Here is a 25,019-nt window from a genome sequence, read left to right on the forward strand (position 1 = left end):
GTATATTTAAACTTTTAGGATTTTACTGTTGTATGTTAATGTTCAATCATGGAGAGCACTTTCAATTATTTTCCTTAAAAGTGCTATTTTAATTTATTATTCTAATCCAATTACATTTTTTCCGCAAATCTGATTAGTTAATTGCGTGAGATTTCAGGCCGTATAATATCGGGTGTAACGTCGCAAAATATTCAGTCGTTTCACATTTCATGTATTACTTTGTGTCCTAACCGTGTACTGCTACGCAGATGTCAATAATGGCGGTTTCAGCTCAGAGCAAAAGTCGTGTAGCAATGATGATGCAGAAATGGGTGATTTTAAGATACCATACGAAAGTATTGATGTGGATTCTGATACAGAATTACCATTTCACATTTGATGGATTTTCACATTTGATGGATTACTCTGCGTCCTCACCGCTGTTGGAGCGACGCTGCCTCGACGGTAAGCCTCGCCGACCAAATTACCTACAGAAAAGAAACCGTGCAAATGATGGAATCCGATTGTTAAGTGTGACGTAACGCATTATGTGATTTTCAACTTCCGGCTCCAAACAAAAAAGGCGCGCTGTCATTAACATTGAGAACTGCACTGAGACGATCTGATCAGGCTGCACTTACACCATTGCACATGGACAACAGCATTAACATTGCAACATAAAACTCTTTGTATATTGTGCCTAAAACTCTCCTGGATATATTAACTGGGTTTTTAGACGTTGTTACTGCATTTGTTTTATGTAAAAATGTCAGACGCTCAGGTTGTTTCTCCATTATTTTCAATGGGAGTTGCTGTGAGCTGCGATCGCTTCCTGTTCATGTCGTTCGGGGAGAAAGTGAAGTTTGCGCATTAATGTCCTGTTTATTGTAATAAAAAAATTTATTAACAAACAGACATGTATATTTTACCTGTGCATAATAAAATATGTAAAGTAAAACAAAAAAAAGTTTTATTAAGTGTTCTGACCATAGAACCAGACGAATGTGGTTAACGGAGGTGGAGGCGGAGAAGGGAGGGACGGAGGCTTGCGCACACTGTAAACACAAACTAAACTTAAACTGTAAATCCTTAAAAGGATCAAACAGATGTAACTTTAATTGTAAACTTGGAGGTCTTTGGACCCGGAAACAGGAAACAGATTTATCACGTGAAGCGTTACGTCAGCGCTTAACAACCGGATTGGATTAGAATGGGAATAATCCCCTTGTGTCTGATGATTTACGGACGTTCATGCTGGATTACCGTTGCAAATATCCGTTTAAAACTCAATTTGCGACCGTATAACCAGCATGAACGTCTGCAAATCATCAGACACAACACGGTTATTCCCTAATTATTATTATTAGTGATGTTGATGTTGTTGCTGTTGTCATCGATTGTCATCATCTGATTATTGATTATTAAAGTCTTAGTTTAGTCTCCCAAATTGTCAAATTGTTTGCAAAAGTTTACCATCAATCACACCATCAGTTGGGAGGTGATGGTCCAGTGGTTAAGTGTTGGGCTTCACTCCAGAGGATCCTCGGTTCAAAACCCACCCAGACCGTAAAATCACTAAGGGCCCTTGAGCAAGGTCCTTAATCCCTAGTTGCTCCCGGTGTGTATTGAGCGCCTTGTATGGCAGCACCCTCACATCAGGTGGAATGTGGGGTATTATTGTAAAGTGCTTTGCGTATCGGATGCAAATGGAAAAGCGCTATATAAATCCAGTCCATTTAGCATCATCAGCTTGGGAAGTGATCTATGGTCACCACTCTCACAAAGCATATCAAATTTACTTTCTCTGTGTTTATTGCAAAATTTGCTTGCACTCTGAGATAAGTACTCTGATGCCCGGCGTTTCCTTCTTCTCTTGCATAAGTAGAAATGTAAGCTTCCTGCAAGTACTTTAACAGATGAATTGCATTATTTGTATGCAGTCAAGACTGACAAACCTTGTAGTGCCCCCCCAACCCCAACAGAAAATGCTTTCAAGCATCATGTAATCAGTGTGTTTGTGTGAATGGGTGCTGCCATGCAAGGCGCTCAGTACACACCGGGAACAACTTGGGGACTAAGGCCCTTAGTGATTTTCTGGTCAGGCTGGGGTTTGAACCGAAGAGCCTCTGGTCTCAAGCCCAACGCTTAACCACTAGACCCTCACCTTCCCGTCATGTCACAGAAGTCTAAAATAAAGCATTTCAGGTCTAAACACCTCCATTAACAATGCAGTTTCAAGATGCACAGTCACTGACTTGTTAGATTTTGAAGACATTTAACAGAAAACTTTAAACATATTCAAGTGTATTAAAAAACTATATCCTAAATAAATAAACATGTAGTTTATCGAGCACATGTGGTTTTATGATAAATTTTTTTAAATAGTCCATGAGCCAGTCATAAATTTTGACCTAATCGGTACCACTTAAAGGGAAGAAACAACACTTAGAATCCAGCCTCAGTGTATCATGGCCTACACAAAAAAGTATGATAGCCATCCCAGGGTGGTAGCTGTACCCGGGTAGGGGTCAATGAAGAATTACACAGAGGTCAAACTTTAAAAATGCTCCAGGCATGTTGGAAACTATATCACATTACTTGTCTGATCAGAACGATTCCAAAAAGTATAGTTTGGACTATCTATGACGGAATGTTCTGGAGTTATGGGGTAAAAATGGCAAAAATGGTGACAAAGATCAGTTTCAGTTTGTACAGGGATCAAAAGTTAAAGTTGCACCAATTTCAGTTAAAAAAAAATGATGCAAATTATTGGTTGAAATAAAAGTATTAATAAATGGAATAGTTTTGACTGTGTTGAATGTTGGATCTCCAAAGTAAAGGTCAAACAAGGTCAACATCCATTGGATTCTATGACATGTGACATATGTTACCCTGTAACATGAAAACTAAGCATGACAGATGGTGCAAACTATTCCTTATTAGAACCCTATTAACCCAAATAATAATTTGCATCATTTTTTTTACTGAAATTGGAGCAATTTAAATTTTGACCCCGTACAAACTGAACTTGACCTTTGTCACCATTTTTGCTGTTTTTACCCCATAACTCCAGAATATTCTGTCATAGATAGTCCAAACTATACCTTTTTGGAATCGTTATGATCAGACAAGCAATGTGATATACTTTTCAACATGACTGGAGCATTTTTAAAGTTTGACCTCTGTGTAATTCTTCACTGACCCCTGCCTGGCTACAGCTACCACCCTGGGATGGCTATCAGATTGAAGCAGCAGGACCTTCGTGGCCGGGATGATGGTGGGGATCGAACCCACGCGGCTCGCACAAAAGACCGTTCCTCTACCAGGTCAGCCAAAGGGGAACTCCCCGTTAGCCAAGCTAGCGGGAACGGCTTTTCAATTGGGACCCGGGACTTTCATCCCGCTACACATCTCCCCACCATTTTTGACTTCGTCCCGAAGTCACAGGTGCTTGTTAGCATACTCTGTGATCCACATCCTGTTCGTGACGCCAGATTGAAGCAGCAGGACCTTCGTGGCTGGGACGACGGTGGGGATCGAACCCACGTGGCTCGCACAAAAGACCGTTCCTCTACCAGGTCAGCCAAAGGGGAACTCCCCGTTAGCCAAGCTAGCAGGAACATCTTTTCAATTGGGACCCGGGACTTTCATCCCGCTACAATACATTTTTGTGTAGGCCATACACTGAGGCTGGATTCTAAGTGTCATTTCTTCCCCTTAAGTGGTACCGAAAACCTGCTTGGCCAATGGACTAAAAAGGCCTTCCCACAAAAGCACAGGTAACTGATGTTCTGGCCAATCTTCTCTGTTTCCTTGGGGGTCATGTTATGATGTGAGTCAGCTAGCTAGTCTGAAATTTAAACACAAGACAAACAATGGCCATTAGAAAATGTTTTTTAAAAAAAACAGTGACAAAGAAGGTGTTTAAAATTCTAGTACTGACTTTTAGAGCTCTGCATGGTCAAATGCCATCTTATATCACCGAGCTATTACATCCATATGTGACAAGTAGGTCTCTGAGGTCTTCGGACCTGGGCCTATTGGTTGTGCCTAGGACAAGACTGAAGACCAGTGGAGACTGTGCTTTCAAGGTGGTGGCACCTAAAATGTGGAATGCATTGCCTTTGGACCTACCTACAACGTTCTGTTGTGCTTCAATTCAGTAATAACACAACTCTTTCACCTCCACTTATGGCAAATCTTTGGGAATTGTATTTATTGTGCAGCACCCCAGGTGCATTCAGTTGCTAATTTAGGTGTTGTAATTTTATTAGCCCTTAGAACCCGAAGGGTATTTTCTCAGTTTTACCGTACAGTACCTTAAGAAATTCCACTTATAAGGTACTTTAAGTACAATATCCATGTGTTGCATATCAAAATGTTCAGAACAGTCTCAGCTTTCAGAATGTGAGAGAAATATGTGTCTAGAACACTTTGTAAAGATATGATCTATTGACTGGCATTTGATGAAAAGTTGACCAGGATGGAAGAGTGCATCATTAGGGCTCTATGGGTTAATGGGCCAGATGTAGCAGTTTAGGCTTGTGACATTATCTGTGGGTAGGCTTTCAGTTTCAAATTATTTTCCCAACATAATTCCAGTCTTAGGCTTTCAGTTACAAATTATTTTCCCAACATAATTCCAGTCTTCAAGGTGCAATGTGTTAAGTGTTGCAGCATCATAAAAAAGGAGTATTTTCACAGTGTCCCTATTGGGGGGGGGGGGGAGCTTTGGTTTTGTGGTCTTATGCTTCCAGCCATAGACATGTCCAGGTTGGTTGGGCTCAAGATTATATTCTGCCATAGGCGCCAAAATTTCATCATACCAATTTTTTGCTTTAGGTATGACAGGGAGCAGCACACACTTATCCTGAATCCATTTGTTTTCAGTGAACACATGCACTTTTCCCTCCTACCTCTCACACAGTGTCAGCATCCAGGATGCAATGAGCCAGAAGAAGAGGATAACGACGAGCAGCGTACGCGCTGGGTATGTGTTCATCAGTATCTTGAGAACAAATCGAAAGGTAAAGTTGATGTTGTTGAGTGAGCCAATGCTCCTGTAGGAGGCGCTCAGCAGGACTTTGCTGTGCAGCAGGATGGCCCTGTGCACCAAGTACAGGCGGAGGAACATCAGCACTGATAACAGAAGCTCCACGTCCATCAGCGTCTGCCCGTGATGGTGCAAAACACAGAGAGGTGCTGAGGAAGAGGAGTTGACAGGGAGGCTCACCTCCCAGTATGTGCCAACAGGATGAATGGTGCACACCAACAGCTCCAATGTGATCACCAGAACCCTGTGGCTGGTCATGGCAATGCGCCAGTCTACCTGGTTGTGGTCAATGACAAACAGCTGAAAGACAATCAAAGCAAGTACATATTTAAGGGATGTGGTCTCTGTGATACTTCAAAAATATTCTTCTGACATGAAAAACACATAAGGGTTGATTTACTAAAATCTGATAACACATGCTAAATTGCTTGGGCTATCCACACTTTTGTGCGTTGGGATGGAGACAGTTTTGCGGGGATGTTTAAGAAGAATCATTGCGCAATTTTGTAATCGTGGGTGGTAGTATGACAAAGACAGCAGTATCTACATGAAGATTTTGCTTGTGTTCATGATCCTCATGCAAAATTATATTCATTCAGCCACTTGCAGGTAATGCACCTTCTGCTTCCTTATCCATCAACTTTGCATCAACTGAGCATGCCCAGTTGCACTAAAAAAACAAAATCCTATTTCAGCCATTTATTGTTCCAGCCATGATATTTAAGCAAACTGGTTTATAATTATGCTGCATTTTGCCGGCAGCACACAACTGTGCACATAGAGCGCACACAGACAGCTGTGCATTGTCCAACAAAGACTCCATGAAGTGTGTGTGTGTGTGTGTGTGTGTGTGTGTGTGTGTGTGTGTGTGTGTGTGTGTGTGTGTGTGTGTGTGTGTGTGTGTGTGTGTGTGTGTGTGTGTGTGTGTGTGTGTGTGTGTGACACAGCATGACACATCATGAACAGCAGTGATCATGAGTTGCACCAAAATGTACTTTGTGCTCACCGCAAAATAGCAGAGAAATGTGGTCTGCCCATTATGCATTGACGCAATTATTTTTAAAAAACTAAGCATGACATAAACTGCTAACTGTTTAACTGTGCACGTTGTTTACAGTGAATTTTTATTTATTTTTATTCTGTGTACAACCCCAATTCCAATGAAGTTGGGATGTTGTGTAAAATGTAAATAAAAACAGAATACAATGATTTGTAAATCCTCTTCAACCTATATTCAATTGAATATACCACAAAGACAAGATATTTAATGTTCAAACTGATAAACGTTATTGTTTTTGTGCAAATATTTGCTCATTTTGAAAAGCATGCCTGCAACACATTTCAAAAAAGCTGGGACCTTGAGCTTTAACACGATCCTCGTTTAAAAATATGGCATGAGTGATCTGGAAAGTCTATTTTGATTTTTTTTTTTTCCAGTATGCAGCTGAAATATTGTTTTCTGTGACCCCCTAACCATCCAAATAGTTCGTTAAAGTCATAAGTATGTTAAATTCTGAAAATATGTGTGGCTTTTTTTTTTACAATAATACTGCTACTACTAATAATAATAATAATAGTAGTGCAGCCATTTATTCCCTTCTTACAAGATCCATACGTTATCTCAGGATTGTTTTCAAGAGGGCACAATATAAACAGGGTTATGAGCTTTCACGTTCCATCCTCATGTAACTTACAAAAAGTTTTATTTGTCTTCTGATTTAAATTGCTGTCGTGGCTACACCAGGCACTCAGCGTTTCTAAATGAATGTTGAGGCTCCGCCGTAAACCTGCTTCTTGTTATCTCCTCTCAGCACGGGTGCAGACCCCTCTTATCATAAACATACATGAACTACAAATAAAAAAACAGAACGCATGCCCATTCCAACCAAAATGGAAAATTCTGTAGCCTGTCACAAGCCACCGGTCTTGTAAAATACAGTAGTAGGCCTACAGCTTTTATAACTGTTTCATTACTTCTTTATTACTAGTGTACATGCATGAAGTATTTCCGGCACCCAGTTTTCATTACTTATACAGAGCATGAAGGGGAGACTAAAAAATTCACACAAAACGTGTTGGACCATGTGGATCAGAATCATATCACAGCTGCAACTTTCTACACGCCTATGTACACTGAGGTTTGCATCCAAGGATTTTTTTTTTTTTAATGTGTTTAGCAAATGCACCACAAAACATCAGTGTTAACGCAAACATCAGTGGACCGAGAGCACCTTCTGAAATGACTGTTCTAACAAATCATTTTTACAAAGTCGTATCATGTCAACAAGGCACCAAAAATAACAAGTTACATCCTGCAAATAACTGACTGTAAATGTTGTCCAGTGGCGGCTCTCTGGGTTTTCTCTCTGTGGGGGCATGAGTATTATTTGGTGGTGGGGCAAATGTATAGTAAATGTGTAAATATGGATATGAAATTAAATCTCAAGTGCCTAATATGGACATTTTGTTAATAAGTAAGACATTTTGTTAATAGTTAACATATAATACACATCAGAAAGAACTATAGATAGCAGTTGTTTAACAAATCATGACAATTACCCTTCTGACTTGACACAAATGCAAATTTAGAAAATCTGGCAAAGCTTACATGAATGAATGAATGAATGAATTTATTCAGACAGACAGACACAGACATTGAGCATCGGATCTATCAACAAAACATCCTATCAACATCCATCAACATCCATTCATTCAAAAGCTTACATGGTGTAAGATAGTAAAAAGTGCACAGTCAGGATGGAAGCCACTCTATTCCCCTGCACTTTTACTGAAAGTTAGACTCTCATCCTCTTGTTTCTCAGTTTTATGAGGTGAGGTGCCTAACATCTTTGGTGTGAACTTGTTCACTTGATTTCAATGCAGTACAAAAAACAAACAATATTTCATGGTTATGATAGAAACTGGAATGTTGTAGGACCAGATCAGACAGAGAATGGTGGTGAGAAACCAAAGCAAAGGATTCATTCATTTATTCATTCAGTTTCTATACCCATAAATTTCAATTAAGGGTCACAAGGGAGCTGGAGCCTATCCCAGTGGTCATTGGGGCGAGAGGCGGGGTTTAGAGTCCCTTTATACAGAGAGTAGCAACATGACAGCCAAAAAAAAAACAAAAAAAAAAAAACAGCTATATGACTCATAGTGCCATCTTGGGGCCAAAATAGCATTTGCTGTCAAACTATTGGCATGTAAATCCAGCTTATTTATTTATTTATTTGCTGAAAATGCCGGGTTGTTGTGTATTTGGATGCAGAAATAAACACAAGGGATTCAAGGGTCCCAGTATAGAGCCTTGTGGTATGCCTTGTCAAATGTTTAAGAATGAGGACTTATCTTGAGCTACTTTAACACACTGTTCTCTGTCCTGAAGATATGATGCAAACCAGCCCACTGCCTCCAGAGAGATGTTAAAAGATGGTATTTTAGATAAAAGCAGGCTATGACTGATCCTTTTGAAAGTCACTGTGCTGCCCAAGCAATGGACTTTGAACGGCAAACGTCAAATTTCTGGGTGGTTTATGACAGGGCTTTTGTGTGTGTGTGTTGGGGGGGGTGAGCACTACAGCTCCATCATGCCAGCAAACTAGATCCACCTAGGACTCAACTCATCGCACATTGAAGGTTTCCATAATGTTGGGAACAAACTCACCCGGATATCCTTGTAATGAAAAGCTACAATAAAGATCAGGAGACACCCAGTGGACAGGCTGATGGAACAATTGATGATCAAGGCAATCTCTGAGTCCTGCAAACAAAAAGACAAGGCATTAAAAAAAGTAGATCTTCAGCAAACCCCAGGATTTTCTTCCTTTCTATTGCTGGGTTTCAATATTAAAGAACCTTTGAACTCTCGGGTCACCTGTCAATACTGACACAATGACTGGAAAGATTCAAATCACCTATTTTCCCAATGAGAGAAGCAAAAATACAAAACAAATCTGATGAAGACAGTTCAATAGTGTGATGTGGTCAAAAAGTAAAATGTGCCAAAGCATGCCACATCTACCATTTATCTTGACCTATTTTTTCCCAACAATGTACCCCAGGTGACCAAAAGGTAGCAGTAGACAGTGATACTATCGATCAGTTCAAAACAAGGTCATAAATCTGTAGCAAATGTAAAAACATGCATAACAGGAAACAGATGAGGCTGAGATAAGTCAAATGGTTTCGTGTCTAAGCAGTAAATACACAGGAGCCTTCTGTTGTACTGTACACATTGTAAAACTTTAGAGTAACAAGATGGCTAATACGTAGGGAAGAAAAACAGGTTTTTCTTGTCTGCCAAACGATCAGTCAAATAGTCGTAAAAGCTGCACATGTGAAAATATTCATGCGGTTTATTTGTTGAACAACAGTATTCAATAAAATAAACTTAGGATGTGCTCTTTTCAAATACCCCAGTAAACCAGTAACCCAGTTTGGATAAACCAAGAAAGAGGTTACACCTTATAGAAACACTGAACAACAGACAGTGTGCTGTACCTGAAGTAATGTTAGTTGTATATAGATATATCATATGGTATGTCCTGCAAACTATTAAAAACTAGATTAACCTGAAATGGAATAAACCCGAGGCTGGGATGCATGAAAATATGTCAACTGGTGCTAAATTTGATGGATAAAGCCTTTAAGAATAAGAGCAATTTTCCAAAATGCTATAATGTTTGTGTGTGTAATTTTTTATTAGAGTATCTTGGTTTGCCATTGTTGAGGAACAAGATTTAGGATCCAGGCTTTCAATGGATTTCTACACTTAGCCATCACAAGTGTTTCTGTGTCCTGATAGTGCTGAACATGTCAAGGCATTCTTTTATCTCTGCAGTGACATTAAAGTCTGAGTCCTTGGCCTTCAAGATCAGGAGAGTCCTGGTAAGAGTTCAAAGAGTCATGAGGTCCCTGGTCAGAGGTGTTTGGCGCAGAAGAAGGAAGGTCCAAGTCCTTAGGATCCTGGCGGTTCCTGTCTTACTATCTGGTTGTGAGACTTGGACACTAACACTGATTTAAGCTGATGACTAGATGTCTTTGGTATGAGGTCTCTTCGGAGGATCCTTTGGTATCGCTGGCAGAACGGTGAGAAATGAGTGGCTACTTAGGAAGACCCCGATGAGAAGTATCACTTACATCTTGATGGAATGTCAGCTACAACATTTTGGTATTGTGACACATTTCTCTGTGTCAGATCCAGCACACAGGTGTCCTAGTGTTGAGGACCACAGAAACTGGAGAAGGCCAACGGGATGCCCGTGTACCACTTTGCTGTGGTACTACTGTAGACGGCTGCTTTTGGGAGGTGGGGTTGGGCCGGCTGTCCACCTGGGTGGTTGTCATCCAAGACCTAGGGCAGTTCCATGGTGTGGTGGATGTGTGGCACCAGCACATGAACCGAAACATGACTCGACTTTGAGCAGAACAGTCAGTGATTGTTCTGTAACTGCACTAACTGTGTAAGCCCAAGTTACTCTGAACTTGTAGCCTTTCTAAAACTAGCTTTGTGCACAAACAGCCTTGTGATCATACTAAAGAGAGTGTTTGTGATCCAGCCATCATTCCTGGGTAATGGGAACAGACAGCTGGATACACAGACATACACATCATGAGGATTTGCCTGTATCTGTCTGATATATTTCAACAAACTGAGCCCAGAGAACAAATCAAAATCTCAGCAGGTTAAAGGACACCTAAGCTCGTGGATCACACATCTCACTGTAACTGATGCAACATCAATGAAAGTTTTTTAATGGGAGCAGCCATTTAATGTGGTTTACAGTTAAAAGGATAATTACAAACGTTCAAACTCGAGGAAACTTGAGCAAGTAGGTGGTATGGTGTGACGTACATTGGCAAGGTAGGTCGTTTTCCAGTCTCCCGTAGCATCCACATCATGTCTGTAGTTTATCCAGAGCTAATTAGAAGACCCCACAAAACCTTAACATTTCACGATATTCCATAACACAGAGTTCAGTAACACAGAGTTTCTGAAATTGTTTGCGCAACGTTTTCCTGTTGGAAATGGCAATTTCAAGCCTGTTGAACCTAATTTGGGTTAACCTTAACGCGCACTGTTTCCTGCAGTCTTGGACGGACACTGAGCCATCGTCACTGAGACAGGCCACCCACTCTACGGAAAAATAGAAATAAATCAATATAACACTGAAGCCAGTGGAAAAGAGTGGTCTCCATGGTTGGTAAGTGTGTAATAAATAAATACTAGCTAAAGCATTTGACTTTGGGTACTTATTTTGGTTTGTTAGTTTCATTGGCTTAGTTATCATTCATGTAGCTTTTTTGGGTCACTGACAGAACTAGTTGTGTCCTACCATACATTTTTGGACACACAAATAATGCTCTGTAAGAATGTTATAATGCTGCAGTCAGACAAGTTTAAGGAAGCATTTGCAGGATTAAGTAGATGGGCTCTCAGAGAGAGGATGCCAGCCAAACAGTTCTGGAATTTTTCCTTAGTATGAATAATGTTATTCCAAATTACCAGCTCTGTTTATTAGAATACAGCAACATCACGAACATCATCCCTATGCCACTGCACATTTCACTATAACATCTCTGAATCATTAGATGGCTACTTTTGAGAGGTGGAAATGGACTAGTTTGTCTGTCTGGGTGGTTGCCATCCAGGAGCTGGAGTGGTTCTGTATTGTGGTGGATGCTGCATCAGGCAGCACTAGTGCATGCTCTCAGTCTTGATTTGTCTGGCTTGATTTGTTCAGAAATGGAAAGACTGTACTTGTCAACTCAGATCTAATGTAATTATTGAGGCGTAACAATTTGGGATAATTTGACATTTAAGTGATATTGCACAGGGGCTTATTCTGTTTCAAATGAGGTGGCGCAACTCAGATTTTGACTATTAGACGCCATGTGACGATATACTTTCTTGACCAGTCTCTAAGCATATGCCAATCAAAACATACAGCTATAGAGACTGCCAAAAAAACAATATACTAATTTTTCCGAGCGTTTCTGACGCTACGTTACTCTGAGCAAACATCCCAACATGTGTGCTGTTGAATGGAATGTTGCAGACAAACTGCTGCTAATGTAAGAACAAAAATTTAAATTGTGCTATTTCCAACATTTAGATCAGTTTATACATATTCATAATCACAAGAGGATGCATTTTAGGAGACTATGACAACCACTATCAACCTTTGCCAATAGAGCAGCCATACGTTATATCGACAATCATACGTATACTGTTTTTTACTGTATACTGTTTACTGTATACTGAGGAGAATTAACATCAACAAGGCTGCAGGCCCAGATAAGGTGTCAGGTCGGACCCTGAAGTCGTGTGCGGACCAACTGGCAGAGGTTTTCCTGGACATCTTCAACCTGTCGCTGCAGCTTTCCATGGTCCCTGTCTGCCTGAAGTCCTCCATCATCATGCCTGTGCCCAAAACAACAACCATCACCTGCCTCAATGACTACTGTCCTGTTGTCCTGACTCCAGTCATCATGAAGCGCTTCGAGCGGATCCTCCTGAAATACATCAAGGACGCTATCCCTGCAGGCCTGGACAGCCTGCAGTTCGCCTACAGGGAGAACCGTTCGACGGAGGACGCTGTCTCGTTAGCACTTCACACAGCCCTGACTCACCTGCAGCATCCGAACACCTACGTCAGGATGCTGTTTGTGGACTTCAGTTCGGCTTTCAACACTGTTCTTCCGGACGTGTTGGCCCTGAAGCTCCACAACCTGGGTTTGTCACCATTGCTCTGCTACTGGATCAGTGACTTCCTCACCAACAGGCCCCAGGTGGTGAGGATAGGGAAGTCCACCTCTGCACCACTGATCCTCAACACCGGAACGCCATAGGGCTGTGTGCTCAGCCCTGCCCTCTTCACCCAGGACTGCTCTGCCACTCACCCTTCAAACATGGTCATGAAGTTCGCGGATGACACCACTGTGGTGGGTCTCATATGTAACAATGATGAGACCCATTACAGAGAAGAGGTCCAGAACATCACACAATGATGTTCCAGGAATAACCTCATCCTGAACACCAGCAAGACAAAGGAGGTCATCATGGACTACAGGAGGTCCAGGAAGACTGAGCACGCTCCTCTCTGCATACATGGAGAGGCAGTGGAGCGTGTAGACAGCACTAAGTTCCTGGGCATCCACATCTCCTCTGACCTCACCTGGACTGTGAACACTTCACACCTGGTAAAGAAGGCCCAACAACGGCTCTTCTTCCTCAGGAAGCTGAAGCGGTCTGGACTCTCCTCTCAGGTGTTAGTGAACTTTTACAGAGCCACCATTGAGAGCATCCTGTGTCTCAGTGTGACGGTGTGGTATGGCAGCTGCACATCACAAAACAAGAAGAACTTAGCCCGGGTGCTGAGAACAGCACAGGGGATTGTGGGCCGCCGTCTACCAGATCTGGACTCTGTTTACATTGCCCGAGTCCAGAAGAGGGCCAGACGTATGGCTGCCGATCTCACCCACCCGGACAATGCACTGTTTGTACCACTTCCATCAGGGAAGCGGTACAGGAACATCAAAGCCACCACGAAAAGACTCAGGGACAGCTTCTTCCCTAGAGCTGTGAAAGCCATAGCCCCCCTGCAGTGAACCACTGCATCCCACCCCCCCTACAGAACTGTCAACATGAACCCTCCCCCCTTAAACACACACACCTACCCCTATCACACACAGACTTACACCTCCATGTCTACCACGAACACACACACACACATCCCTAACAATCAAACTCAATCAAGACTCGCACTAAGCTGCACTTTATCTTTTTATCTTTTCATCTCCTCATTGTCACCTCCTCTCTCCCCTGTACACTCACTCTCATGTAGATACATACACACACCACCTGTAAATATTTTCTTTATTTTAAGTGTGTTTCTTTACCTTTATTTTTTTTCTTTACCGTTATTATTTAAGTGTTTTATTTATGTGTGTGCTGATTTATTTATTATGTGCCTTGCCGGGAGTGTGCAAAATTTCATTATGCCTGCATAATGACGATAAAGATCTTGATTGATTGATTGATTGATTGATTTTATTCTTTATAATTAGTGCTGGAATGGAGCTGTGGATTACAGTAATTGCAAAGTTTACATAAGTGTGATTTTGTGTTATGACGACTTGTTTTTAAAGTGAAAACTGTGTTACTTTCTGTGCAGTTGCAGTAACAGAGCAGCCCCTCTTCACTGTGAGAAGAAGGGCTGCTGTTGTGCATGCACGTCAGTCAGTCAGGAACGCAGTGTGTAAAAAATGGCTAGAGACACAGCTTGGTGCACGCTTATAAGTGTTCACCGCCAATGCAGTAACGGTGAAAAGTCTGAGTGTAAGAGATACAGCTACGTGTTCAGGCAAAACAAACAAAAAACAGCAACATAGAGTTCCAGCTGCATGGTCATGGTGCCAGTTATAACCAGGTTAAAACAGCATCATGCTCAGCTACAAACAGCAGACTCCGCACACATCTGGATCCAAAATCTGACAGTCTTTCAAAAAATTAAGAGAGTTGAGGGTGAAGTGTCTGACGTCTCTTCTCTGTACGGTGCCCACTGAACCAAGTGGCGTGCTCGATGCACGTGCACAGCAGCGAGTTGGTACAAAGTCCATAGCTTCGGGTATAATGAGTACCATATTCCTGACTTTCTCCAAGCGTCTGCTCGGCAGGTCCACTGATCTGGGAGAATGCTCAGCTATCACTTTCGAATGAATGGTCAGTAGTTTCATAATCTGAAGTTGCAACGTTCGTTTCACTCTATCGATTTGCCGTTGTGCTGTTTATGTTTATGTTTGCTCAGAGTGATATCACCCGCTGACATGATGAATGCAGAGTCCATCATTTTCCAGAAATGCACTTAAACAAGACATTTAAGGAGCAGTAAAGTCCTTCAGTGACCACTGATCACGACCACGTGTGCACAGATAGTCTTACAATCTCAAATACTTGATGATGAGTTGTTGTATGGAACCTCAAACAATATGAGACATGTCCTTTAAGAAATTCTATGACTAAGATCAGCTAAATGGCCCTTTTTGTGTAACTGTAGAAGTACTTCTAGTAAAAGTACCTAGCACTGTATTGGACATTACATTAGTGAACGAATGGCTCCATTATTTTGTTAACAATGAATGATTTTAATCTGATGTCAGATAGATATTGTTAAATAAAGGTGAGGCAAGCTGTAACTAGAGCAACATGCACATAGAGGTCAAACCTCTGCCAACACTAGTTTCCAATTCCACAAATGTTTACCTTGGAAAACATTTTCAAGGTTAAAGTCCTGTTAGAAGTGGCTTTTCATGAGCTAAAATATAATTCATGATATAGATCGAAAGGGTTTTTCAATGTGAAAAACAAATATCTGCTAAATCCGCAGTACAGATCAGATGTGGATCAAACTTAGTCTATTCATTGAGAGTGCAATTTTGCACCTCACTGTCACAATTGAGAATGATTGAGGCACTTTTGATTGAGACATAATGCAAAATGTACACCAAATGGGCTTTTCAATATTAAATTTAAATGTCCACAAAATCCACAATCTGGATCAGATCCGGATCAAACTTTGCCAGGTGATAGTAAGTGCCTGTCAGGATTTGGCCCGGATTGAGGTTTTGATTCTGTTTTTACCTCTTTCTTTTTCTCTCCATCTGCCCCAGCTTTGATTTATTAGTTGGTTATTTTTGTCATGTGTTTATTCTCTGTTCTGTTTTGCTTTGTCACTTTGTTTCTTTGTTACTTTTCTTACTTTGGTCATGGTTCAGTTCTGTTCTTGTTTAATTCAGTCAGGCTGTGTTTTCATTGTTTATCATTTAGTTATCATCTGTTTATTTTTGCTGTTCTCATTTCTGTTATTATCTGTTGTTCTGTTGTGTGGGCCGCTGAAGAGGAGGTACTGCTGGCCCACCACCAGAAGGCGCCCTGCCTGAAGTGCGGGCTTCAGGCACGAGAGGGCGCTGCCGCCTCAGGAACAAGCCGTGGTGACAGCTGTCACCCATCATCCGTGACAGCTGTCACTAATCATCACATCTGGTATAAAAGCAGGAAGACACCTCCACCAAACTGCCGAGATATCATCTTCATCTGGAGGTAATATCCTCAGCCGTTTGTGTTTTTTGCAATAAATCTGTTATTGTGAGTGTTTGCAGGAGAACCGGTCGTTTTTGCGGAGGCTGTGCAAGACGGCGCTCCTTTTCATCTGAGACCACTGCAACGTGTTGAGTGAGAGGTGGAGGTGGCATTCCCACCATTGTTACTGGGTGTTCACACACCCACCCTTTGACTGTCTTTTGCTTTCTGCCAGCAGTACCAGATCCGACACGCCGGGAAGGTGGCCACCTGGGGACTCCGGGACTTGGCGGCTCCAGTATTCCTCGGGTTCAGGTGGCGGTGGAAATCGTGTGGTTCCGGTTCGTTTCCAGACGGGCGTCTCCTATCGTCGAGCCTGCCCACACGACACCTTTATTAATTGACTGTTGCACATTCTGAATCTGCTGTGTTTGGTTGTGACATTCACAACAGTAAAGTGTTATAATTTGACTCCTTCCATTGTCCGTTCATTTACGCCCCCTGTTGTGGGTCCGTGTCACTACACTTTCCCAACATTGTGCTTTAATGTCGGGTTTTGTTTTCTGTTATCATGTAGTCTCTTTTTTACTTATAGTTTGTTTAGCCACTTTGTTTTCTTAGTCAGTTCAGTTTAGTTTTGTCTTATTATTTATTTTCTTATTATTCTCTTATCAGTTTCAATGTAGGTTTGCTTCTGTACTTATTTTCTGTTCTCATGTTCATTCTCTGTTCCTGTTCATAGTAGTATTATATTCTGTCCTCGGTGTCTGTTTGATCTTTGTTCTCCGTTTTCCTCATGCCCATCTGATTAATGTTCTCACTGCCCCCCCCGCATCTGCCATGGTGTCTTCATCTTTCACTTTGATTCTTTCGGCTTTGTGTTTTCATTCACTCACACTCTTGCACCTGTTCACGTGTCTTGGTCTCCATCTTCACCCCTGTTCACATGTCTTGGTCTCCATCTTCACCCCACTGTCTGTATTCCCTTCCTCACTATCTTGCACCATGTATAATCTTTGTCCTCTGGCCACGCCCCCTTTCTAGATTGTTCACCTCATGTGTACCTTGTTACCTAATCAGACCCTGCTTCTTTTAACTCCTCCCTGCCACCACACCTCTGCCAGTTTGTTGTTTTGTACACATTCCAGCTCTTGTATTCAGTCCTGTTGTTGCCTTGCCGTGACACCGAATCCTGCTCTGTTCTCCTCGACCGTGCCTTTTGCCTCTACCCGGATGTCTGTGTTTGCTCATGCCTGTCATCCCTGCTTGACCATGACTGTGTTTTGCCTAGCCCTGATTGTACTTCTGCTCCACTAATTGATCACCTGTGTACCGTACCTGAGCCTTAATTAAAGACTATGATATCTTTTATACCTAAGCCTAGTGTGGGAGTTTGCATTGCAGGCCGAGCCGCTTTGGGTGCCTGGCACCCGCCCACCATGACAGTACAAACTGGACACCACATGGACTCCACAGGCTCCACCCTGTCCACAGACTCTTTCGCCATGAACCAGGACATTGGGGTAATTAAGGAGATTTTTGCTGACCTCTCTTTTTTTTTTGTTTTCGTGACTGCTACACTCCCAGAGAAAAGTTTGATTATCTTGAGCAAGCCTGGGAGTTAGTGGAATCAAACGCATGGCTGTTTGACTTTTTCCCAGAGCTTCAGGCCCTGGATAACATTTTTTGTGAAAAGAAACTTCCTGATTGGATGAGGCACCCTGAGGCGCACCTGCCGTTGGAGCACTCGACTGCTGACAACGAGTCGGACTGGATTGACCTAGAAGAGGATGACTCTCCAGAAACAGAGCAGGCAGCTCTTCAGGACACAGCTACGCTATTATTTAAGATTCAAGACTTTTTTTTTAATATCAGGACTGCCCCAGCCGGGGAGCAAACAGCGAATTTTCTCAGCTCTCGATCAGATCCTTTTAGTTGAGACTGAGCTGGGATCCACTTTTCCTGAGCTAAAGGACATTAAAACGCAGTTCAAGCAGGGCTGGTTTCCTCCCTGCATCGAGGATCCCATGGATTTTTTGTTTGAGCCTGAGATTACCACCACCTGCTGTGATGAACCACGCAAAATCACTCTTTCAGACACCGCTGTCACTCCTCCCAGGCACATAGCAGCACAGAAGGCGGACACTTTCCTCCTGCCTACTGTTCCAGAAATGCCGCCACTCAGGCTGATCTCGCTCCAGGTACCTCCTAAGCCTGCTCTATGGAGGAACCAAGTGGCTTCCACAATCACGCCTCTGGATCCAGCAGAGCTGCTCGTCTCAGATGCAAGCGCGTTGCATCGGCTTCGTGAAGCTCCAGTCCCGGCACCTCAGAAATCCTGAGCACCCACGGCTAATCCACCAACACCTGCTTCAGAGACTGCTACGCCAATGACCACCATTGCACTGGTTTTGTCTGACCACTCTCTGGTGGCCACACCCACCTGTCCTTCTGGGCAGTCTGTGTCCTCTACGTCACCAGTTGAGCCTTCGGGAACATGCATGTCACCACCAGTGATCTCTTCCGGGAGAACCTCAATGCACTACCCTGCGGGGATCTCCACCACCTCGGCTGCACCTGCCAGCAACTCCTCAGCACACACAGCGGTAGCTACGCTGGCAGCGCTGTCCGGACTTGCATCATCTACATCACCCGGCTCAGCTCTCTCAACGACATCAGCTGATTCCATCTCTGCGCACACCATGACCGCCTCGTCTTCATCATCAACTGAATCGTCCGCAGTCTGCTGAACCTCTTTGCCACCTGCAGCCGACTCTGCTTCCGCGTGCATCATGGCAGCTTCGTCTGTGACGTCAATCAGATCTGCTGCATCTGCAACGCCGGCTGTCTTGTTACCAGCATGCTCTGCCTCATCATCGCCTGCTGTTGACTCAGCCTCTGCATGCTCTGCTGCAGATGCACCCTCAGTGGTCACTGGAAAAGTCTCCATGCACCCTGCTTCATAGCCAGCAGCGGCACCTGTGGGTGCGTTCCACACACACATGCAGCTGAACAGTTCAGCCATCCCAGAGCTTCTTCAGCCAGCTCCAGCATTCGTCCTCTACAACCTCTACGAACAGTGACAGCGGGATGGTTCGTGACTTTTTGTTTTTCTTATGGTTCATGCTGATCTGTTTTCATTCCTGTGAATCTGATGGAAATCCGTTAAAAGTACCACATCTGAATCTGAGATGGTTTTCTTGTGAATCTGTTGGGAATTTGTTAAAAGTGCCATGTCAGAGACCGAGATGTGTTTCATGTAAACTTCATATGAAATTAATGATTTTCATGTGCTTGGTGATGAGCCCCATTATTCCATTCTTTGGGTCCTCTCGGGGAAATGATCATCATTTTGTGGGAATGAACTACAACCCCTGGCAAAAATTATGGAATCACCGGCCTCGGAGGATGTTCATTCAGTTGTTTAATTTTGTAGAAAAAAAGCAGATCACAGACATGACACAAAACTAGAATCATTTCAAATGGCAACTTTCTGGCTTTAAGAAACACTATAAGAAATCAGGAAAAAAAAATTGTGGCCGTCAGTAACGGTTACTTTTTTAGACCAAGCAGAGGGAAAAAAAAATATGGAATCACTCAATTCTGAGGAAAAAATTATGGAATCATGAAAAACAAAAGAACACTCCAACACATCACTAGTATTTTGTTGCACCACCTCTGGCTTTTATAACAGCTTGCAGTCTCTGAGGCATGGACTTAATGAGTGACAAACAGTACTCTTCATCAATCTGGCTCCAACTTTCTCTGATTGCTGTTGCCAGATCAGCTTTGCAGGTTGGAGCCTTGTCATGGACCATTTTCTTCAACTTCCACCAAAGATTTTCAATTGGATTAAGATCCGGACTATTTGCAGGCCATGACATTGACCCTATGTGTCTTTTTGCAAGGAATGTTTTCACAGTTTTTGCTCTATGGCAAGATGCATTATCATCTTGAAAAATGATTTCATCATCCCCAAACATCCTTTCAATTGATGGGATAAGAAAAGTGTCCATAATATCAACATAAACTTGTGCATTTATTGATGATGTAATGACAGCCATCTCCCCAGTGCCTTTACCTGACATGCAGCCCCATATCATCAATGACTGTGGAAATTTACATGTTCTCTTCAGGCAGTCACCTTTATAATTGGAACGGCACCAAACAAAAGTTCCAGCATCATCACCTTGCCCAATGCAGATTCGAGATTCATCACTGAATATGACTTTCATCCAGTCATCCACAGTCCACGATTGCTTTTCCTTAGCCCATTGTAACCTTGTTTTTTTTCTGTTTAGGTGTTAATGATGGCTTTTGTTTAGCTTTTCTGTATGTAAATCCCATTTCCTTTAGGCGGTTTCTTACAGTTCGGTCACAGACGTTGACTCCAGTTTCCTCCCATTCGTTCCTCATTTGTTTTGTTGTGCATTTTCGATTTTTGAGACATATTGCTTTAAGTTTTCTGTCTTGACACTTTGACGTCTTCCTTGGTCTACCAGTATGTTTGCCTTTAACAACCGTCCCATGTTGTTTGTATTTGGTCCAGAGTTTAGACACAGCTGACTGTGAACAACCAACATCTTTTGCAACATTGTGTGATGATTTACCCTCTTTTAAGAGTTTGATAATCCTCTCCTTTGTTTCAATTGACATCTCTCATGCTGGAGCCATGATTCATGTCAGTCCACTTGGTGCAACAGCTCTCCAAGGTGTGATCACTCCTTTTTAGATGCAGACTAACAAGCAGATCTGATTTGATGCAGGTGTTAGTTTTGGGGATGAAAATTTACAGGGTGATTCCATAATTTATTCCTCAGAATTGAGTGAGTCCATATTTTTTTCCCTCTGCTTGGTCTAAAAGGTAACCGTTACTGACTGCCACAATTTTTTTTTTTCCTGATTTCTTATAGTGTTTCTTAAAGCCAGAAAGTTGCCATTTGAAATTACTTTAGTTTTGTGTCATGTCTGTGATCTGCTTTTTTTTCTACAAAATTAAACAACTGAATGAACATCCTCCGAGGCCGGTGATTCCATAATTATTGCCAGGGGTTGTACAAATGCAGAGTCCTGTCTTTGGTTCCTGTATACTTCAGCTTTTGATGTATCTGGAGCATTGGCGCAATTTGGTGGGGGATGGGGGGACATGTCCCCCCCACCTTTTCAACCAGAGGGGACAGAATATGGTATGTCCCCCCCCCCACCTTCTGACATATATGTGTGTACTTGAAACATGCTATGCCAGTCTTATGTGCAAACAATGTCAGTCTTATGTGCAAAACCATGTCAGAATAGTATCTTTGTTTCTGCAAGTTTGTATTTTTAGCAGCATTGACTTGTTTACAACACCTGTTTCTTGTTTGTCACATTCGGAATTTTCTGGAACTGCATTTGCCCAGATTTGAAACCAAAAATAATTGCCTCTAGGGACTAGTGTCTACACATAAGTATCACTGGACCATATGCTAATTTACTAAATTCTGAAAGTTAGAAAAGGAAATCAGAAAAGCTATCTGGGACCTCAGAAAGCCCATCTGCAATTATTGCTGGATCTCCAAAATCAGTCTATGCAAGTGAAATTATGTTCAGTATGAGTGTTGTCATTAGTGCCACTTCGAAAATTAAATTCATGATAAGTAATTTATCCTAAACTTATGATCTGTTGTTTTTTCAAACTTATGCAAAAACAAACCTTGAGAAAACAAATACAGTATGCGATAGTTAATAATTATTAAGAGCCTGTTCTCTCATATTTATGAATATATTTTACCACATTGCAGTTGTTTTTTTTTTGTTTTTTTTTTGTTTTTTTTAATGCAAACTCAACCTATCATTCTTTTTGAGTTCTACACATGTGGTGATACCTTATTTAAGCTCAGAATAAAGTACTTATATCCACAGTTTCAAATTGCATAAGTCAAATGGTGTCCACTTTATGGTCTTCTCAAAACATTAAAATTACTGTTCTGGATGCTCAGAATGCAATTGAGCTTATCTAGAAATTGTTGGCCTATGGGCTTCGGCCCTGCGATCCTTGCACTTTGTCCCCCCAATTTCTAGTTCTAAATTGCGCCCTTGATCAATCAATCAATCAATCAATTTTTTTATATAGCGCCAAATCACAACAAACAGTTGCCCCAAGGCGCTTTATATTGTAAGGCAAGGCCATACAATAATTATGTAAAACCCCAACGGTCAAAACGACCCCCTGTGAGCAAGCACTTGGCTACAGTGGGAAGGAAAAACTCCCTTTTAACAGGAAGAAACCTCCAGCAGAACCAGGCTCAGGGAGGGGCAGTCTTCTGCTGGGACTGGTTGGGGCTGAGGGAGAGAACCAGGAAAAAGACATGCTGTGGAGGGGAGCAGAGATCGATCACTAATGATTAAATGCAGAGTGGTGCATACAGAGCAAAAAGAGAAAGAAACAGTGCATCATGGGAACCCCCCAGCAGTTACGTCTATAGCAGCATAACTAAGGGATGGTTCAGGGTCACCTGATCCAGCCCTAACTATAAGCTTTAGCAAAAAGGAAAGTTTTAAGCCTAATCTTAAAAGTAGAGAGGGTGTCTGTCTCCCTGATCTGAATTGGGAGCTGGTTCCACAGGAGAGGAGCCTGAAAGCTGAAGGCTCTGCCTCCCATTCTACTCTTACAAACCCTAGGAACTACAAGTAAGCCTGCAGTCTGAGAGCGAAGCGCTCTATTGGGGTGATATGGTACTACGAGGTCCCTAAGATAAGATGGGACCTGATTATTCAAAACCTTATAAGTAAGAAGAAGAATTTTAAATTCTATTCTAGAATTAACAGGAAGCCAATGAAGAGAGGCCAATATGGGTGAGATATGCTCTCTCCTTCTAGTCCCCGTCAGTACTCTAGCTGCAGCATTTTGCATTAACTGAAGGCTTTTTAGGGAACTTTTAGGACAACCTGATAATAATGAATTACAATAGTCCAGCCTAGAGGAAATAAATGCATGAATTAGTTTTTCAGCATCACTCTGAGACAAGACCTTTCTGATTTTAGAGATATTGCGTAAATGCAAAAAAGCAGTCCTACATATTTGTTTAATATGCGCTTTGAATGACATATCCTGATCAAAAATGACTCCAAGATTTCTCACAGTATTACTAGAGGTCAGGGTAATGCCATCCAGAGTAAGGATCTGGTTAGACACCATGTTTCTAAGATTTGTGGGGCCAAGTACAATAACTTCAGTTTTATCTGAGTTTAAAAACAGGAAATTAGAGGTCATCCATGTCTTTATGTCTGTAAGACAATCCTGCAGTTTAGCTAATTGGTGTGTGTCCTCTGGCTTCATGGATAGATAAAGCTGGGTATCATCTGCGTAACAATGAAAATTTAAGCAATACCGTCTAATAATACTGTCTAAGGGAAGCATGTATAAAGTGAATAAAATTGGTCCTAGCACAGAACCTTGTGGAACTCCATAATTAACTTTAGTCTGTGAAGAAGATTCCCCATTTACATGAACAAATTGTAATCTATTAGACAAATATGATTCAAACCACCGCAGCGCAGTGCCTTTAATACCTATGGCATGCTCTAATCTCTGTAATAAAATTTTATGGTCAACAGTATCAAAAGCAGCACTGAGGTCCAACAGAACAAGCACAGAGACGGGTCCACTGTCCGAGGCCATAAGAAGATCATTTGTAACCTTCACTAATGCTGTTTCTGTACTATGATGAATTCTAAAACCTGACTGAAACTCTTCAAATAGACCATTCCTCTGCAGATGATCAGTTAGCTGTTTTACAACTACCCTTTCAAGAATTTTTGAGAGAAAAGGAAGGTTGGAGATTGGCCTATAATTAGCTAAGATAGCTGGGTCAAGTGATGGCTTTTTAAGTAATGGTTTAATTACTGCCACCTTAAAAGCCTGTGGTACATAGCCAACTAACAAAGATAGATTGATCATATTTAAGATCGAAGCATTAAATAATGGTAGGGCTTCCTTGAGCAGCCTGGTAGGAATGGGGTCTAATAAACATGTTGATGGTTTGGATGAAGTAACTAATGAAAATAACTCAGACAGAACAATCGGAGAGAAAGAGTCTAACCAAATACCGGCATCACTGAAAGCAGCCAAAGATAACGATACGTCTGGGATGATTTGGAGGAGTCTTTTATTTCACACATTTTGTAAAGGAAAACATTTTCCAGATTACCTTGTTTACTGGGGAGATTTCTTTCCTTTTGAAGTTTTCCCAGTCACGCCATTGGGAAATAAACCCATTGTGTTTTTTGATCAAGTACTTTAGTCACCATATGGTCTTATCATGATTGTGGCACAGCACAGCAGCGACACGGGTAAGGGCTGCTGTTGCTTGTCCTGTCTAAACTCTGTGTTTTATATGAATTGTGTAAGTGGAATTTATTGTGCAAAAGGTTTTGATGATTAAACTCCGACTCCAACCGTGCTGCGAGTACGAGCCATGCTAGTAGGTAGCAGCGTTTTTGATCTGCAGTGGGTAGCCTCGAACAATGGCAACATGGCAATTTTTTGTACTTTGGGCAATATTCTTTTGCAAATTGTTTGAATTGACCACCGCGTGGAATATACAACTACAAGAACAAAGATCTGCAAGGATAGTGTATTCCAGAGACACACTGCTGTTTTTGAGACAGCAATATGTTGAACCGGAGTGTTTGCTCGAGGCTATCCAGGCGTGGCAGCCACCAGCTATTACTGGAATTCGGCTACGGCATAAACGAGGAAGACGTGGAGGAATACTTGAACGGCTCCGCCGCCGAGCCAGCAGACCGCTGCCCTCGATAGTCCTGAGCAACATGAGGTCATTGGCACCTAAGATGGATGAGCTTCGAGTCATCACAAAGACTTGTTTTGAATACCGTGAGGCAAATGTTATGGTATTTACA

The 25,019-nt window shown here is 42.0% G+C and overlaps 1 protein-coding gene across 1 annotated transcript in view; it reads right to left on the reverse strand.

Annotated features, from left to right (window-relative positions):
- Positions 1–25,019, reverse strand: part of kcnn4 (potassium intermediate/small conductance calcium-activated channel, subfamily N, member 4) — an 88,250-nt gene that overhangs the window by 39,184 nt on the left and 24,047 nt on the right. Inside the window, exons 2-3 of the mRNA XM_034175096.1 lie at positions 8,703–8,798; positions 4,896–5,332 (exon numbers count right to left, since the gene is read on the reverse strand). Of these exons, the coding sequence (XP_034030987.1) occupies positions 4,896–5,332; positions 8,703–8,798 (533 nt within the window). The remainder of the gene's footprint in view (positions 1–4,895; positions 5,333–8,702; positions 8,799–25,019) is intronic.

This window comes from Thalassophryne amazonica, chromosome 7 (genome assembly GCF_902500255.1).
Source record: "Thalassophryne amazonica chromosome 7, fThaAma1.1, whole genome shotgun sequence".
NCBI lineage: Eukaryota > Metazoa > Chordata > Actinopteri > Batrachoidiformes > Batrachoididae > Thalassophryne > Thalassophryne amazonica.